This window comes from Pseudophryne corroboree, chromosome 8 (genome assembly GCF_028390025.1).
Source record: "Pseudophryne corroboree isolate aPseCor3 chromosome 8, aPseCor3.hap2, whole genome shotgun sequence".
Classification (NCBI taxonomy): Eukaryota; Metazoa; Chordata; class Amphibia; order Anura; family Myobatrachidae; genus Pseudophryne; species Pseudophryne corroboree.
The window spans coordinates 388,408,346-388,428,585 of record NC_086451.1 but is presented as its reverse complement, the minus strand read 5'-3'; the positions used below and the strand labels follow the sequence as shown (position 1 = coordinate 388,428,585).

Here is a 20,240-nt window from a genome sequence, read left to right as displayed (position 1 = left end):
GAGATGTAGTATGTATGTATAAAGAAGAAAGAAAAAAAAACCACGGGTAGGTGGTATACAATTATGGACGGACTGCCGAGTGCCGACACAGAGGTAGCTACAGCCGTGGACTACCGTACTGTACTGTGTCTGCTGCTAATATAGACTGGTTGATAAAGAGATGTAGTATGTATGTATAAAGAAGAAAGAAAAAAAAACCACCGGTAGGTGGTATACAATTATGGACGGACTGCCGAGTGCCGACACAGAGGTAGCTACAGCCGTGGACTACTGTACTGTGTCTGCTGCTAATATAGACTGGTTAATAAAGAGATGTAGTATGTATGTATAAAGAAGAAAGAAAAAAAAACCACGGGTAGGTGGTATACAATTATGGACGGACTGCCGAGTGCCGACACAGAGGTAGCTACAGCCGTGGACTACCGTACTGTACTGTGTCTGCTGCTAATATAGACTGGTTGATAAAGAGATGTAGTATGTATGTATAAAGAAGAAAGAAAAAAAAACCACGGGTAGGTGGTATACAATTATGGACGGACTGCCGAGTGCCGACACAGAGGTAGCTACAGCCGTGGACTACCGTACTGTACTGTGTCTGCTGCTAATATAGACTGGTTGATAAAGAGATGTAGTATGTATGTATAAAGAAGAAAGAAAAAAAAACCACGGGTAGGTGGTATACAATTATGGACGGACTGCCGAGTGCCGACACAGAGGTAGCTACAGCCGTGGACTACCGTACTGTACTGTGTCTGCTGCTAATATAGACTGGTTGATAAAGAGATGTAGTATGTATGTATAAAGAAGAAAGAAAAAAAAACCACGGGTAGGTGGTATACAATTATGGATGGACTGCCGAGTGCCGACACAGAGGTAGCTACAGCCGTGGACTACTGTACTGTGTCTGCTGCTAATATAGACTGGTTAATAAAGAGATGTAGTATGTATGTATAAAGAAGAAAGAAAAAAAAACCACGGGTAGGTGGTATACAATTATGGATGGACTGCCGAGTGCCGACACAGAGGTAGCTACAGCCGTGGACTACTGTACTGTGTCTGCTGCTAATATAGACTGGTTGATAAAGAGATGTAGTATGTATGTATAAAGAAGAAAGAAAAAAAAAACACGGGTAGGTGGTATACAATTATGGACGGACTGCCGAGTGCCGACACAGAGGTAGCTACAGCCGTGGACTACCGTACTGTACTGTGTCTGCTGCTAATATAGACTGGTTGATAAAGAGATGTAGTATGTATGTATAAAGAAGAAAGAAAAAAAAACCACGGGTAGGTGGTATACAATTATGGATGGACTGCCGAGTGCCGACACAGAGGTAGCTACAGCCGTGGACTACTGTACTGTGTCTGCTGCTAATATAGACTGGTTGATAAAGAGATGTAGTATGTATGTATAAAGAAGAAAGAAAAAAAAACCACGGGTAGGTGGTATACAATTATGGATGGACTGCCGAGTGCCGACACAGAGGTAGCTACAGCCGTGGACTACTGTACTGTGTCTGCTGCTAATATAGACTGGTTGATAAAGAGATGTAGTATGTATGTATAAAGAAGAAAGAAAAAAAAACCACGGGTAGGTGGTATACAATTATGGACGGACTGCCGAGTGCCGACACAGAGGTAGCTACAGCCGTGGACTACCGTACTGTACTGTGTCTGCTGCTAATATAGACTGGTTGATAATGAGATGTAGTATGTATGTATAAAGAAGAAAGAAAAAAAAACCACGGGTAGGTGGTATACAATTATGGATGGACTGCCGAGTGCCGACACAGAGGTAGCTACAGCCGTGGACTACTGTACTGTGTCTGCTGCTAATATAGACTGGTTGATAAAGAGATGTAGTATGTATGTATAAAGAAGAAAGAAAAAAAAAACCACGGGTAGGTGGTATACAATTATGGATGGACTGCCGAGTGCCGACACAGAGGTAGCTACAGCCGTGAACTACCGTACTGTGTCTGCTGCGACTGGATGATAAATAATGATATAAAAAATATATATATATCACTACTGCAGCCGGACAGGTATATATTATATAATGACGGACCTGCTGGACACTGTCTGTCAGCAGAATGAGTTTTTTATAGAATAAAAAAAAAAACACCACACAAGTCACACGACGAGTGTTTAACTTTTTCAGGCAATCACAATATAGTATACTACTAACTATACTGGTGGTCAGTGTGGTCAGGCACTGGTCAGTCACACTGGCAGTGGCACTCCTGCAGCAAAAGTGTGCACTGTTTAATTTTAATAATATGTACTCCTGGCTCCTGCTATAACCTATAACTGGCACTGCTCCCCAGTCTCCCCCACAATTATAAGCTGTGTGAGCACAGTCAGATATATACATAGATGATGCAGCACACTGGGCTGAGCAGTGCACACAGATATGGTATGTGACTGAGTCACTGTGTATCGTTTTTTTCAGGCAGAGAACGGATTATATTAAATAAAACTGCACTGTCTGGTGGTCACTGTGGTCAGTCACTACTAAACTCTGCACTCTCTACAGTACTCCTAAGCTCCAGTAAATCAAGTGTCTCTGTCTCAAATCAATCTCACTCTCTCTCTTCTAATCTAAATGGAGAGGACGCCAACCACGTCCTCTCCCTATCAATCTCAATGCACGTGTGAAAATGGCGGCGACGCGCGGCTCCTTATATAGAATCCGAGTCTCGCGATAGAATCCGAGCCTCGCGAGAATCCGACAGCGTCATGATGACGTTCGGGCGCGCTCGGGTTAACCGAGCAAGGCGGGAAGATCCGAGTCGCTCGGACCCGTGAAAAAAAACATGAAGTTCGGGCGGGTTCGGATTCCGAGGAACCGAACCCGCTCATCTCTACTGTTTATAAGAACATTGCAAAGCTGCTTGAAGCCAGAGGAATTATCTGTACACAACAGCAAGTTGTTAATAAAATGAAGACTCTGAAAAAGCAGTTCTTGAAGGTGCTTTGTGAGCCAGGAAAATGTCCATTTCTAATGAAATGCAGGGATTTCCCGGGATCAGTGTAAACAGGGCTCTCCCGAGTCGATCCCAGGTCTAAGTGCAGTGTGAAAGGGGTCATTCCCAGGTTGTGTCCCGGCTCTGTCAGTCTGAAAGGGGTATGATTAGCATCGCTGCCTCACAGCACTGTCTTGGTGTTATTCTTGATTCCTCCCTCTCCTTCAAACCACACATGCAGCACCTCTCACAGTCCTGAGGTTGTCATCTAAAAAATATTTCCAGGATCAGCCCTTTCTCCCTCAGGATACCACTAAGAATACGCAGCACAGTATACACCAGTGTCACCCTGCACAACCCGCAGCACAGTATACACCAGTGTCACCCTGCACAACCCGCAGCACAGTATACACCGGTGTCACCCTGCACAACCCGCAGCACAGTATACACCGGTGTCACACTGCAGAACACACAGCACAATATACACCGGTGTCACACTGCAGAACATGCAGCACAGTATACATACCTCCCAACATTTGAGCCAGGGACAGAGGGACATCTGTGCTGCGCAGCCGCGACCGATTTTGGGGGAAAGGGTGTGGCCTGCAAAAGGGGGCGTGATTTCACGGGAGTGCAGTGATCGTGAGCCACGCCCCCCGAATCCGTCACTGAGGGGGCATGTCCAGCGCTCTCTGAGCTGCTGGCATGCCCCCTCTCCTGTCTCCAGTGAATAGACGCTATGCACATGCGCACATCGTCTATTCACCGCTGCTCTGCTGGGCAGAGCAGTGACTGACAGGAGCCTCCCAACTGCCCCTCTTTCCCCCTCACCGCGGGACACTGGGACAATCCCCCAAAAAGTGACTGTCCCGCGAAAATCGGGATAGTTGGGAGGTATGCAGTATACACCAGTGTCACCCTGCCTGACACGCAGCACAGTATACACCAGTGTCACCCTGCCTGACACGCAGCACAGTATACACCAGTGTCACCCTGCCTGACACGCAGCACAGTATACACCAGTGTCACCCTGCCTGACACGCAGCACAGTATACACCAGTGTCACCCTGCCTGACATGCAGCACCATATACACCGGTGTCACCCTGCCTGACACGCAGCACAGTATACACCAGTGTCACCCTGCCTGACACGCAGCACTGTATACACCGGTGTTACCCTGTCAGACACACAGCACAGTATACACCAGTGTCACCCTGCCTGACACGCAGCACAGCATACACCAGTGTCACCCTGCCTGACACGCAGCACAGTATACACCAGTGTCACCCTGCCTGACACACAGCACAGTATACACCGGTGTCACCCTGCCTGACACGCAGCACAGTATACACCGGTGTCACCCTGCCTGACACACAGCACCGTATACACCGGTGTCACCCTGCCTGACACGCAGCACAGTATACACCGGTGTCACCCTGCCTGACACACAGCACAGTATACACCAGTGTCACCCTGCCTGACACGCAGCACAGTATACACCGGTGATACCCTGCCTGGCACGCAGCACAGTATACACCAGTGTCACCCTGCCTGACACACAGCACAGTATACACCGGTGTCACCCTGCCTGACACACAGCACAGTATACACCGGTGTCACCCTGCCTGACACACAGCACAGTATACACCGGTGTCACCCTGCCTGACACAGCACAGTATACACCGGTGTCACCCTGCCTGACACGCAGCACAGTATACACCAGTGTCACCCTGCCTGACACGCAGCACAGTATACACCGGTGTCACCCTGCCTGACACACAGCACAGTATACACCGGTGTCACCCTGCCTGACACACAGCACAGTATACACCGGTGTCACCCTGCCTGACACACAGCACAGTATACACCGGTGTCACCCTGCCTGACACGCAGCACAGTATACACCAGTGTCACCCTGCCTGACACGCAGCACAGTATACACCAGTGTCACCCTGCCTGACACACAGCACAGTATACACCGGTGTCACCCTGCCTGACACACAGCACAGTATACACCGGTGTCACCCTGCCTGACACACAGCACAGTATACACCGGTGTCACCCTGCCTGACACACAGCACAGTATACACCAGTGTCACCCTGCCTGACACACAGCACAGTATACACCGGTGTCACCCTGCTTGACACGCAGCACAGTATACACCAGTGTCACCCTGCCTGACACACAGCACAGTATACATCGGTGTCACCCTGCCTGACACGCAGCACAGTATACACCAGTGTCACCCTTCCAGACACACAGCACATTATACACTGGTGTCACCCTGCCTGATATACAGCACAGTATACACCAGTGTCACCCTGCCTGACACACAGCACAGTATACATCGGTGTCACCCTGCCTGACACGCAGTACAGTATACACCAGTGTCACCCTGCACAACGCGCAGCACAGTATACACCGGTGTCACCCTGCCTGACATGCAGCACAGTATACACCAATGTCACCCTGCCTAACCGCAGCACAGTATACACCGGTGTCACCCTGCCTGACATGCAGCACAGTATACACTGGTGTCACCCTGCCTGACACGCAGCACAGTATACACCGGTGTCACTCTGCCCAACCCGCAGCACAGTATATACCGGTGTCACCCTGCCTGATACTCAGCACAGTATACACCAGTGTCGCTCCACCCAACATGCAGCACAGTATACACTGGTGTCACCCTGCACAACACGCAGTACAGTATACACCGGTGTCACACTGCACAACACGCAGCACAGTATACACCAGTGTCACCCTGCCCAACACGCAGCACAGTATACACCAGTGTCACCCTGCATGACACGCAGCACAGTATACACTAGTGTCACCCTGCATGACACGCAGCACAGTATACACTAGTGTCACCCTGCATGACACGCAGCACAGTGTACACCGGTGTCACCCTGCCTGACACTAAGCAAAGTATACACTGGTATCGCCCCACCCAACACGCAGCACAGTATACACCGGTATAACCTTGCCTGATACACAGCACAGTATACACTGTTGTCACACAGCAGTGTCGCCCTGCCTCACGCAGCACAGTATACACCAGTGTCACCCTGCCTAACATGCAGGACAGTATGCACATAATTATTCCATAGGAAATGCATAGTACTGTATACTGTCATCATGCTACAGGATTATAGTTACCTGCATCAAGAGCTTGTGCCAGTATCACCTTCCCAGTCATCCCAGTGGCCCCGAAGAGGGCAATGTTTTTGGGTGCCATTGTCACTACACAGAACTTGCAGCCTCTTACGGCATGTTATACAGCAGCACCAGCCTCACCGGACTCCACCCCTAATGGGAGGGGCCTCACACAGCGTAACTCCCTGAGTGCTGACCTGCAAACACAACAAGACATCAATTCTAACTGCAACCATGTCTCCCCAAGGTAGGTGCGGCTTACTATACTATCCCTTTAAAGCGGGACACTCATGAATTACACAGGTTCTGTGGCTGGCTGACTCATGAGTGTTCTGGTTTAACCTTCTGTGAACTAGCAGGGGTGTGACATAGCTGGAGTTGTGACGCTGCCAGTGTACATAGTGATGGTGGTTTAGTGCAGAAAGCGCTAGTGCAGCGAGTACACATGTAAAGTGCGTGGTAATTTTTCCACCTGGTTCACGAAAGGTTAAAGGGATAGCGATCCATCCACTAAGCCTTTGATGGAGATAAAGTAGTCAGAGATAAAGTATCAACCAACAGCTACTACCTGCCATTTTTCAAACAGCCTGTAACATGACAGTTAGGAGCTGATTGGCTGGTACATTATCTCCATCCACTTTATGGGCAGGATGTACTAATTGACATTGCCGCTAATCACTGCGTTGCTAATTGCATATGCACTTACTGTTGCGATTAGTATTGTGAAGGACAGCTCTTCCAAGGGTGGTCAGTCCGAGTTGATCGCTCGCTGCCGATTTTCGCAGTGCAGTGATTAAGTGAAAAAATGGCAAAAATGCGCATGCACTAAGTACTTTCACACAAAACTTTGTAGATTTGCACAAGCTCGAGCGACGTTTTTTCATCGCTCGAGTGATCGTAGTGTGATTGATAGGAAGTGGGTGTTTCTGGGCGGAACTGGCCGTTTTCAGGGAGTGTGCTAAAAAACGCAGGCGTGCCAGGTAAAACCGCAGGAGTGGCTGGAGAAACGGGGGAGTGGCTGGCCGAACGCAGGGCGTGTTTGTGACGTCAAACCAGGAACTAAACAGATTGAGGTGATCGCAATCTGTGAGTAGGTCTGGAGCTACTCAGAAACTGCAAGGAATTATTTAGTAGCAGTTCTGCTAATCTTTCGTTCGCTATTCTGCTAAGCTAAGATACACTCCCAGAGGGCGGCGGCCTAGCGTGTGCAATGCTGCTAAAAGCAGCTAGCGAGCGAACAACTCGGAATTAGGGCCAATAAGAGGTGTCCTTAGCGGTGGTTTATGACCTGGGAGTCGTTGTGTGCATGCGAAGAGTGACGGAGTGGCCACAGGACATGCTGGGAGGGATACCTCACACGAGCGCAGCGGAGAGAAGCCCATAGGCTTCTATGGAGTAACCCTCCGCGGCAGTGCCCCGGAGACCAGAATATGGTACATTCGGAAAATGCGGTAAATAGGGGTTTTACCGCATTTTCCATTTAGTTCATCCCACCCATTCTCTTTCCAGGGTTTAGTAAATAGACCCCATAGTATGGTAGGCCTACCCCTAGGGCAACTGTAAATATTAATGACCAAATGCAGTTTTTGTTCCTATTGTTTATGATGTAAACAGCACTTTGATCACTTTGAACACTTGAGAAAGATCTTGATATACTTGTGTGTCCATGCCAGGAGCAGCCCACCCTGGATATAGCCGTGCAGTCCTCGGCAGCCATTGCCGCCTCTCCCCGTAGGCATTCTTCAGTCTCCTCCAAGCTAGAGACAATGGGCCATGATCAAAGTGCCATCTTTTTATACTACATATCACTACCGGATGCAGTTAATTTGCCGACTGTCGGGATCCCGGCGATCAGGATACCGACGCCGGAATCCCAACAGCCGACAATGCTGACAGCCAGAATCCCGGCTCACAGGGGCTATTCCCACTTGTGGGTGTCCACGACACCTATAGAGTAGGAACAGAACCTGTGGTGAGCGCAGCGAGCCCCTGAGCCCGCAAAGGGACTCTTTGCGATCACCACCCTGACGGCATACTGGCGGCCGGGACGGTTGGCATTCCGGCCACCGGTAAATCATACTGATCCCATCACTACTGCTACCTGGGAGCCACTTAATTCTCCCCAGGGGACAGGTAAGTCGGCTGATGGTAATACTGCACATAGGGGGAGGACTGCCAGCAGATACACGCTACAGGTACGGGGAGGAGATGTGTCAGAGGTCAGGGAGACAGATGTGTAACGGGAGAGAGGTGCGGATAAGGAACATGCAACAGATGTAAGGGGGACAAGTGTGATACAGGGGAGATGCATGACACGCCCCCATGTGATGTGACCACACCCTCTACATGTCATAACCATGCCATACAGTATATGATGTATACACTTAAAGCGACTCTATCATTACTATTTATTATTAGGAATACTCTGAATAGACTGCATTGTCCCTATCAGAGCCTACTATGCGTATTCCTCCTTCAGCCTTTACACGTCTCGGACACTACATAATACGCTTCCTTATGTGGTGGAACTGCACAAAGGTAATGGTTTAGGACCCAATTCTGTTGGTCACCTCTTTCTCCTAAATCATATTTGCTCCCTGTCCCTACAGCTGCTCACCTCTGTAATCATCTTCTAAGGAAGGAATATGGGGGAGATTTATCATAGATTCTAAAAAGGACAAGTGTAGTTGTTGTCTATAGCAACCAATCAAATGCTAAATATCATTTTGAAGACTGTACTACATGATAGCTAGGATCTGATTGGTTGCTAAGGGCAACACATCCACAATTTCTCTGACGTCCTATTACCAGTTTCTTATCAGGGGGAACCCACGCTTTTCACACACTTCATTCATTCATCTGATGGGGGAACAAAACACTGCCTGCTTTTTCTCCCCAAACATAAAAACCCATTTTTAGAGGTTAATGTCAGAAATGTGTAACACATTTTTTATTGCCGGGATCAAGTCACGGATGTTCCTAGTGGATTGTGTATATGTCTCAACCTTGTCGACACTGGAGTCAGACTCCGTGTCGACATCTGTGTCTGCCATCTGAATGAGCGGGCGTTTTTGAGCCCCTGATGGCCTTTGAGACGCCTGAGCAGTCGCGGGCTAAGAAGCCGGCTGTCCCACAGCTGTTACGTCATCCACCCTTTTATGTAAGGAGTTGACACTGTCGGTTAATACCTTTCACCTAACCATCCACTCTGGTGTCGGCCCCACAGGGGGCGACATCACATTTATCGGCATCTGCTCCGTCACTATATAAGCCTCCTCCTCAAACATGTCGACACAGCTGTACCGACACACCGCACACACACAGGGAATGCTCTGACTGAGGACAGGACCCCACAAAGCCCTTTGGGGAGACAGAGAGAGAGTATGCCAGCACACACCAGAGCGCTATATAATGTGGGAATTAACACTATAACTGAGTGAATTTCCCCCCATAGCTGCTTGTATATACAATATTGCGCCTAAATTTAGTGCCCCCCCTCTCTTTTTAACCCTTTGAGCCTGAAAACTACAGGGGAGAGCCTGGGGAGCTTTCTTCCAGCTGCACTGTGAAGAGAAAATGGCGGCAGTGTGTCTGAGGGAGATAGCTCCGCCCCTTTTCCGCGGCCTATTCTCCCGCTTTTTTCTGGATTCTGGCAGGGGTATTTACCACATATATAGCCTCTGGGGCTATATATTGTGGCATTTTTGCCAGCCAAGGTGTTTTTATTGCTGCTCAGGGCGCCCCCCCCCAAGCGCCCTGCACCCTCAGTGACCGGAGTGTGAAGTGTGTATGAGGAGCAATGGCGCACAGCTGCAGTGCTGTGCGCTACCTTGGTGAAGACTGATGTCTTCTGCCGCCGATTTTCCGGACCTCTTCTTGCTTCTGGCTCTGTAAGGGGGACGGCGGCGCGGCTCCGGGACCGAACACCAAGGACTGGGCCTGCGGTCGATCCCTCTGGAGCTAATGGTGTCCAGTAGCCTAAGAAGCCCAATCCGGCTGCAAGCAGGCGAGTTCGCTTCTTCTCCCCTTAGTCCCTCGCTGCAGTGAGCCTGTTGCCAGCAGGTCTCACTGAAAATAAAAAAACTAAATCTATACTTTCTTTCTAAGGGCTCAGGAGAGCCCCTAGTGTGCATCCAACCTCGGCCGGGCACAAGATCTAACTGAGGCTTGGAGGAGGGTCATAGTGGGAGGAGCCAGTGCACACCAGGTAGTCATAAATCTTTCTAGAGTGCACAGCCTCCTTCGGAGCCCGCTATTCCCCATGGTCCTTTCGGAGTTCCCAGCATCCACTACGGACTACGAGAAATAGATTTACCGGTGAGTAAAATCTTATTTTTTCTTTAGAAGGTTTGATATATCCATACCTCCCAACATGACCCTCTCCAGGAGGGACAGAATGCTCTGCTCCTGGGCTTCCCTCTTAATTTATGATTGCCATCACCTGTGCTGAAACACCTTTCTTTCTCTGACGTCCTAGTGGATGCTGGGAACTCCGTAAGGACCATGGGGAATAGCGGCTCCGCAGGAGACTGGGCACATCTAAAGAAAGCTTTAGGACTATCTGGTGTGCACTGGCTCCTCCCCCCATGACCCTCCTCCAAGCCTCAGTTAGATTTTTGTGCCCGACCGAGCAGGGTGCAATCTAGGAGGCTCTCCTGAGCTTCTTAGAAAAAGTTAGTTTTAGGTTTTTTATTTTCAGTGAGACCTGCTGGCAACAGGCTCACTGCATCGAGGGACTAAGGGGAGAAGAAGCGAACCTGCCTGCTTGCAGCCAGCTTGGGCTTCTTAGGCTACTGGACACCATTAGCTCCAGAGGGACCGAACACAGGCCCAGCCTCGGAGTCCGGTCCCAGAACCGCGCCGCCGGCCCCCTTACAGAGCCAGAAGTAAGAAGAGGTCCGGAAAATCGGCGGCAGAAGACATCAGTCTTCACCAAGGTAGCGCACAGCACTGCAGCTGTGCGCCATTGCTCCTCATGCACACCACACACTCCGGTCACTGAGGGTGCAGGGCGCTGGGGGGGGGGCGCCCTGAGCAGCAATATAAACACCTTGGCTGGCAAAAATACATCACATATAACCCCCAGGGCTATATGGATGTATATTAACCCCTGCCAGATTCCATAAAAATGCGGGAGAAAAGTCCGCGAAAAAGGGGCGGAGCTATCTCCTTCAGCACACTGGCGCCATTTTTCCCTCACAGCTCCGTTGGAGGGAAGCTCCCTGGCTCTCCCCTGCAGTTAATACACTACAGAAAGGGTTAAAAAGAGAGGGGGGGGGGGCCACAATTTAGGCGCAGTATACAATATATATGCAGCTATAAGGGAAAACACTTTTTTATAGGTGCTATCCCTGTGATATATAGCGCCCTGGTGTGTGCTGGCATACTCTCCCTCTGTCTCCCCAAAGGGCTTTGTGGGGTCCTGTCCTCTATCAGAGCATTCCCTGTGTGTGTGCTGTGTGTCGGTACGGCTGTGTCGACAGGTATGTGGAGGATAATGAGGTGGAGGCGGAGCAAATGCCTGTAAATATGTTGTCACCCCCTGCGGGGTCGACACCGGTGTGGTTGAACTTATGGAAGGATTACGTGAAAGTGTCAACTCCTTACATAAAAGGTCGACGACACAGAACAGCCGGCTACTCAGCTTGTGCCTGTTCCAGCGTCTCAAATGTCATGGGGGGCTCTAAAATCGCCCGCTACCTCAGATAACAGACACAGATGTCGACACGGATACTGACTCCAGTGTCGACATCGATGAGACTGGTGTACCCTCCAAATAGGTCCACCCGTTACAGGATTGAGACAATGAAAAATGTATTACACATTTATGATTATACCCCAGGTACCACATAAAAGGGTATTGTGTTTGGTGAGAGAAAACTATTAGTAGTTTTTCCTGCATCTGAGAAATTAAATGAGGTGTGTGAGGAAGAGTGGTCTTCCCCCGGTAAGAAATTGATAATTTCTACAACGGTTATTGGCAGCGTACCCTTTCCCGCCAGAGGATAGGTCACGCGGGGAAACACCCCATAGGGTAGATACAGCGCTTACACGCTTATCAGAAAAGATGGCACTACCGTCTCCGGGTACGGCCGCCCTGAAGGAACCTGCTGATAGAAAGCAGGAGGTTACCCTATAAGATATGGTCACACACTAGGGCATTATATTGCGACCAGCCGTTGCTTCGGCATGGATGTGCAGTGCTCCCGCTGCGTGGTCAGATTCCCTGTCGGAAAATAACTATGGATAGGGACAATATTTTGCTGAAAATAGAGCATATAAAAGACGTGGTCTTATACATGCGTGATGCACAGAGGGATATTTGCCGGCTGGCATCAAAAATAAGCGCTAGGTCCATTGCCACCAGACGGGGTTATGGACTTGGCAATGGTCAGGCGATGCCGACTCGAATCGGCACATGGAAGTTGCCCTATAAGGGGGTAAAACTGTTTGGGGATAGTTTTTCAGACCTCGTTTCCACAGCTACTGCTGGGAAATTAATTTTGTTGCCACAGGCTACCCCACAACAAAAGAAAGCACCGTATCATCAAGTACAGTCCTTTCGGCCCCAGAAAAGCAAGAGGGCTAGAGGCTCATCCTTTCTGCCGAGAGGCAAAGGTAGAGGAAAAAGCTGCAACACACAGCTAGTTCCCAAGAGCAGAAGTCCTCCCTGCGTCCGGTAGGTCCACAGCATGGTGCTGGGGCTGCTCAGGCGGACCCGGGTACGGTGGGGGCCCGTCTCAGATATTTCAGCGGACAGTGGGCTCTCTCACATGGATCCCTGGGTCCTTCAAGTAGTATCTCAGGGGTACAGGCTGGAGTTCGAGACGTTCTTCCCCCCGCCGTTTCCTAAAATCTGCCTTACCGGCACCTCCCTCTGCCAGGGAGACGGTGTTGGTGGATATTCAACACTATAATCACAACAAGTGATTGTCAAGGTTCCCCTCCTTCAGCAAGGAAGGGGTTACTATTCCACAGTGGTTGTGGTACCGCAACGGTTCGGTGAGACCCATCTTGAAATTAAAATACTTGAACTTTTATATCAGAAGATTCAAGTTCAAGATGGAATCGCTCAGGGCGGTTATTACGAGCCTGGACGAGGGGGATTACAGGGTCTCCCTGGACATCAAGGATGCGTACCTGCATGTCCCCATTTACCCCCCTCACCAGGAGTACCTCAGATATGTGGTACAGGACTGTCACTATTAGTTCCAGACGCGGCCGTTGGAGTTGGTAATGGCCGAAGTGATGATACTCCTTCGCAAGAAGGAAGTTTTTATTATCCCGTACTTGGACGATCTCCTGATAAAGGCGAGGTCCAAAGAACAGTTGGTAGTGGGGGTAGCACTCTCTCGGGAAGTGCTACAACAGCACGACTGGATTCTCAATATTCCAAAGTCACAGCTGGTCCCGACGACACGTCTTCTGTTCCTGGGAATGTTTCTGAACGCAGACCAGAAAAGAGTGTTTCTTCCAGTGGAAAAAGCTGAGGAGTTGTCATCTCTAGTCAGAGACATCCTAAAACCAGGACAGGTGTCGGTACATCAATGCACACGAGTCCTGGGAAAAATGGTAGCTTCGTACTGTTGTGGAAAAATCAACGTGGACAGTTGTGGTCAGATTAGAGTTTATATTGATAATGGCAGAGCAAGATTACAATAAAGTGACAGTCAGCATGCACTTACAAGTAATTACAAGGGAGCTCCATCTGCCTCCCGAACATTGCATAGATGGCCCCTAATATTGCATTTTACAAAGAATTACTCCACCCAAGCTTGGACCAATCACAGCAGGCCTTGAGGCCCATTCCTCCTTATCGAACACCATCTGGTCCTGGGTGGGCACATGACACAAATAAGCAAGACTAGGGTGACTTAGCAAGTTCTTGTCACGTACCTACATTCTTTGTCAGCAAAACATCTTACATAATAATGTCTGTTACGTATTACATGATATTAAAAAGTCAGAATAGATTCTATACATTGCTTAAATTTCCTTAACAATTCTCACCCTTTTGATAATTTTATTATCACACATATATATAAACATAAACTAAAAGGTAACAATGGCAGTACTACTAATGCTAAGAAGGTGGTGTGACTGTGACTGGGGATGATATAGCCACAGACGCACCTGGGCCTACCCTGACTCTGTTGCCACACCCCGCAGTCAATTGGTACCTGCAGGTCAAAGTCTTGTCCTTTAGCAGCCGCTTTTCCCGGGCGAATTAGGTCCACCCAGTACTCTGATGCCCCCAGGTTTTATTATGTGACAAAGTACCAATTGAGACAGGATGTATGCAAGAGGAAGAACTGACTAAGTACTGCCTCGCGGTTGCTATTCTGCTAAGCATTCACACACCTTTATTGAAGCATTCACACACCTATCTATCTAGCTGTAAGAATAGTAACAGCAGCCAGAGGTGCACTAGGGCACAGAGACCACTCGGTGAATTCGCTGGAATCGGAATGACTGACTCGTCGAAATCACTTCTCGGGATAAACTCCCTCTGGGGTGGTGTCCAAACTGTCGAAGTGCACCTGCGGGACCCTCTTTCAGAGATGATGTCTTCCACCCAACTCTTACAACAACTGAGGGGTCTCTCAGAAGAGATGGGCAGTTGGGCTGGGCCATCAGACGGTCATCTCTGTGGCTGTTATCATTCTTCCTATTAGGCGAGCGAATCCACATTTTTCCTGAAATGAGAAATACAGCACATTAAGCATTTCCAAGCGATCAAAAGAAATACAATCAATCCTATCACTACCACTATGGGTTTTATTAAATCCGATAATAGATTGTTAAACCATACACCAATTGACCCCATCCAGGAGAAGGGATTCCATCCCTCCTTGGATATGTCTCTAGCTTGTTTCTGTAATTCCTTTACTTTATTCATGTGCTCTTCTATGGGGTCATGTGAGTCCTCAATCCAGGTACAACATTCCTCCCCTATAACAGCACAAGTTCCTCCCTCCATAGCTAACAAATAAATGAGAGCCATCCTATTTTGTAGGGTCACCTTCCTAATTTGAGCCTTTTCTTCATTGATAGCATGGATGGCACTTGTGGTCTCATTAATTATCCCATCCATAATATTTGCATATTTATTTAACTTATTTGCTAATTCAATTCCCCAGCCTGTCCAGGCAGGGAACCACATCCAGGCTTTATCTGCTGCAGTAAACAATTCTCTCTTGTATCTAGTCTCTCTAGGGCTTGTTTCTATCATATTGGTAAAAGAGATGTTCTCACGTTGTCTTATGGCTGGCACAACTCTTCCTATAGTGCAGTTCCCCCATGCTCCCATAGGAAGCCATGAGTATGCCCTATTTCCACAAATATAGTATAGGCCTTGCTTCAGCACCCTAGGGATTATCTTACCATGGTTTCCCAACCAGCTCTGAAACCATACCATATTATTGTGCACTTGGGTCTTACAATCCCAATCATTCTCATCCATCTGGTTAGGAGAGGCACACCTAGGAGCACAAAGAGCTTTCATATTTGCACACCAACATTGATTGTTACAGTTACCGTTCACCTTGTCACATAACGTTTCATTGTATTCCATGTTAAACACTAAGGCAGCATTTTTACAATTTGTTTCTCCAACATATACCTTAGGTAAGTTGACTAGGTGACCTTTTAGTTCAGCCACGTGGTTAATAAACATAGGCCCTATGCACATAGTGGGCGGAGAGATTATACCAGCAATTTCTAAATATATTCCTAGGTCTGAAAGAGCATTGTGAGCAGTGTGATTTATGTCTATTTCAACATTATAGCTATAATCTGTGAGGTTAAGATCATTCATCGAGATAGGGATACCAATCAAAGGGATTCCTTTATGGTTAGCAGGAACATAAGAACAGATCCAACAGTCAGTGGCGTTCAGCTCCTTAGCGGTCTGCTGATGTAGAAGCCATATAGAGTTCTTTTGCTGTTCTCCTTTCACCTGCACACACTGATATAAAGCACAAAGAAGCAGGCAGAAAAACAAGCGTATCTTAACAGTCCATTCAGTTCTCTTCTCCCCGGGGGCCCCATGCTTTTAGGACCAGTTTGCATCATTGACCTGAAAGTTAATTTTCTTACAGTGAGAAGCGTATTTTCCTCTCCACTTTGACGGAGGTCACTGTGGTCAATAGCACCTGGTACGGGCCATCAAATCGGGGTTCCAGATGTGTCTTGTGGATCTGGTAAAGAAGAAAACACTTTGCCATGCAAATTAGTCAGTGGCTTATGAAGCTGAACAACGTAGTCAGTAAGAGAAGCGTACTGTCCATGCAATTTGAGTGGCAGCCTGCCAAACAGTATCTCAAATGATGAAAGTCCATGTAATCCCTTTGGGGTATACCTCATTGCAAAAGGATCTACTAGTAAAGCTTGTACCCATGTAAGTTTTGTTTGCTCACAGATCTTAGACATTTTTAATACGCTATTTGCTCTCTCAACCGTTTCATGTAGGCCATACCTGCACACAAATTCAGATATCAATTTCTTTGCTGTTACTGCAGCCGTTACCTTGGCAACAGGCCACGCCTCTATCTACAAGGAGAACATAACCATTCTGTTATAAAGTATTTCAAATACTGTGCAAACCAAAATATAGCAATCATAGCAATCATTCCCCCTTTGGAAACATATGAAGGGAGATGTGCACACAATCGACCATCCTCATGTTTCCAAACAATATTTATTTATTTATTTGCAACCTGCCTTCCCCCATTTACCAAGTGTTTGGGGACCTGCCTGATTTGACATACTTTCTCTCTTGAGAACACGGGCTGCTCCACCGTCCACCAGATACTCCACTGAGTAAAAAGGCATTTCAGAGAGGGTCAAGTGGACAACGGCATCACCCCCCTACTCTCCGAGTGTTAGGAAACGAGTACAATGTTACAAATTGAGACCCTGGAGCTCTGTGGAATGTGTGACAACTGGGGAGTTCCAGTACTCATGAGTGAAGCTGCGGTCAGTATGAATGGCCGCAGCAAGACCTTTTCTAACCCTATAACCATTACTCCTCCCAGTGGTCAGATGGTGCCTGAGGTGCTAGTCTTCTGCCCAAGGCAGCCGCGTTTGAATGGGCGAATTAGGTTCGCCCAAACTCCGATGCCCTCCAGTCTTACAAGGTTACAAGGCACCACCTGAGACTGCGAGTGAGGGGAAAACTAGCTACAGCTAAGGTGACTATAACATGAGAACTAAACAAACAAGTTATGTGCGGCGCTGCCGCCAGTACAAAAAACACAAAACTAAGGCTTCACATTTCTGGACTCCCAATTGTTCCTCCCCCTAAACTTACCCCTCTGGGGGTTACCAGGTGTGTCAACTACCATCACCCTCTGGACCATTTTCTTCTGTACCTCCTGTATATTTCTCTGTCTTCAGCTGGCTAAACTCACTTGTACCAGGCATGACCTGCTCTCTAACAAGTTAGGCTGAGGCTTGAGGCAAGCGATATTCCTCAGCCCTTTCATCTCTCTCACCTTGGGTTATTTTAGGAGTGATGACAAGCTCACCTTCCACTCCACACAAAATCCTTCCTCCCCCTCTTTCTCATCTGACTGTACCTCCCCTCCTTGCTGATTTGCCCCTCCTGTTCTTGTTTCTGATGTAAAAAAAAATACTTTGGGCTTTTTGCTGTCTTTATAAGATTCTACCATCCACCTACTCCAAGCTGCCTATTCATTTGACTCAGTGAATTTTGTTTTATTTTTTTGTAGAGGGTTGCCCAGCGGGATAATTCAAAGGTTCCCTCTTTTGGGATCCCACAATCCATCCCCCTAGTCAGCCTGACCCACTTAGGTAAATGCCGGCTGACCCATTTGCCATATTTCTTACTCATCTCCTCCTGTGGGGTACGAGGAGTCTCAGGACGTCCATTACTCTGATTTGGTGATCAGCCAAATCCACGTTTGCTGTGACTGTTTCCCATAGCCCGGCTATGGTGGAGGGGACTCTTGCACCCCTCTCTCAGTGTTTCACAGCACTATATTCTATGGCTATTGGCTGTTAGGGGAAGTCCCACACAGCGAATCCCCGCTTTTGGTCCCTCCAAATTTTCCAACAGAGCCAAATGAAAATCAGCAAGGCGAAGATGCCAAACAATATTTGCCCTCTAATGTCCTCTAGGTTAAACCATGCAAGTAAGGGATTATCTAAGTAAGAAGTATGATTTTTCATGAAACACAGAGAGACGCCAGTCTGCAGCTTCAGGACACGCCCTTCAGTGTAGCGAGAAGCAGACTCAAACCAGTGTACACAGAGCTGTCAGATAGCAGGCCAGGAGGTAATCAGAGATTATATCGCTCCTGTTCTGTGGGGAGAGCCACAATCAGTTGCCCACAGACCGGTATTGACAAGCAAGGGTAGACCAGCAGAGAAACTACTCTTCACCAACACTTATCCTTATATTTGTCCTTCCACTATGCAGACAATGTTAATGACAGTTTACGTGACAGACTGAGAAGATAGGAAACATTCGTGTCTGAGGACGATAGGGTCCTCTTACTTTTTATTCCACTGCCCCCAGCATGTTTGGGGCAGCACAATCATTCAGCCATAAAGGGCCTCTCTCGTGCTGATGTGGCAATGTGCCAGCATCTACATACACTCACACATGCATATCCAAACAGATATTACAACATAAAACAACTGTTCAGGTTCTTGGGATCTGTACTCACGATAGTGGGACGGAGGGTCTTAGGAGCGGAGGAGGGGAGAGCAGACAGAGACACAAATGTTCTCACCTTTTTTGAATGGCGCCAATCTGGTCTCCAGTCCTCCGTTCCTGTCCTGATTCCGTTCCAATCGTTTTCAGATCCCGGGTTTCGGCACCAAATTGTTGTGGAAAAATCAACGTGGACAGTTGTGGTCAGATTAGAGTTTATATTGATAATGGCAGAGCAAGATTACAATAAAGTGACAGTCAGCATGCACTTACAAGTAATTACAAGGGAGCTCCATCTGCCTCCCGAACATTGCATAGATGGCCCCTAATATTGCATTTTACAAAGAATTACTCCACCCAAGCTTGGACCAATCACAGCAGGCCTTGAGGCCCATTCCTCCTTATCGAACACCATCTGGTCCTGGGTGGGCACATGACACAAATAAGCAAGACTAGGGTGACTTAGCAAGTTCTTGTCACGTACCTACATTCTTTGTCAGCAAAACATCTTACATAATAATGTCTGTTACGTATTACATGATATTAAAAAGTCAGAATAGATTCTATACATTGCTTAAATTTCCTTAACAGTACGAAGCATAATTCCATTCGGAAGACTCCACGCAAGGACGTTCCAGTGGGACCTGTGGGACTAATGGTCCGGGTCCCATGTACAGATACAACAGCGGATAACCCTGTCAGCAAGAAACAGGGTGTCGCTGCTGTGGTGGCTGCAGAGGGCTCATCTACTAGTGGGCCGCAGATTCGGAATACAGGACTGCGTCCTGGTGACCACGGATGCCAGCCTTCGGGGCTGGGGTGCAGTCACACAGGGAAGAAATTTCCAAGGAGATTTCGCTTCACATAAATATTCTGCAGCTAAGGGCCATTTACAATGCCCTAAGCCAAGCAAGGCCCCTGCTTCAGAACCAGCCGGTACTGATCCAATCAGACGACATCACGGCGGTCGCCCATGTAAACAGACAGGGCGGCACAAGAAGCAGGATGGCGATGGCAGAAGCCACAAGGATTCTCCGATGGGCGACCTACACCCAGGAGAATGGGGACTTCATCCAGAAGTTTTCCAAATGCGGGTAAACCGTTGGGAATGACCACGGGTGGACATGATGGCGTCCCGCCTCAACAAGAAGTTGAAAAGATATTGCGCCAGGTCAAGGGACCCTCAGGCGATCGCTGGGGACGCTCTAGTGACACCGTGGGAGTACCAGTCGGTTTATGTGTCTCCTCCTCTACCTCTCATACCCAAGGTACTGAGAATAATAAGAAGGCGAGGAGTGAAAACCATACTTGGGGTTCCGGATTGGCCATGAAGAGCTTGGTACCCGGAACTTCAAGAGATGCTGGCAGAGGACCCTTGGCCTCTGCCGCTCAGACAAGACCTGCTGCAGCAGGGACCCTGTCTGTTCCAAGACT

General features: G+C 48.3%; 1 protein-coding gene across 2 annotated transcripts in view; it reads right to left on the bottom strand.

Moving 5' to 3' along the window:
• The window catches only part of LOC134949223 (flavin reductase (NADPH)-like), a 148,579-nt gene extending 142,289 nt beyond the window's left edge, over positions 1-6,290 (bottom strand). Inside the window, exon 1 of one of the 2 annotated variants that reach the window (XM_063937689.1) lies at positions 6,131-6,290. In XM_063937689.1, the coding sequence (XP_063793759.1) occupies positions 6,131-6,209 (79 nt within the window). In that variant the 5' untranslated portion in view covers positions 6,210-6,290. The remainder of the gene's footprint in view (positions 1-6,130) is intronic. The other variant, XM_063937688.1, reaches the window with a different exon arrangement.
• Positions 6,291-20,240: the final 13,950 nt, after the last annotated feature.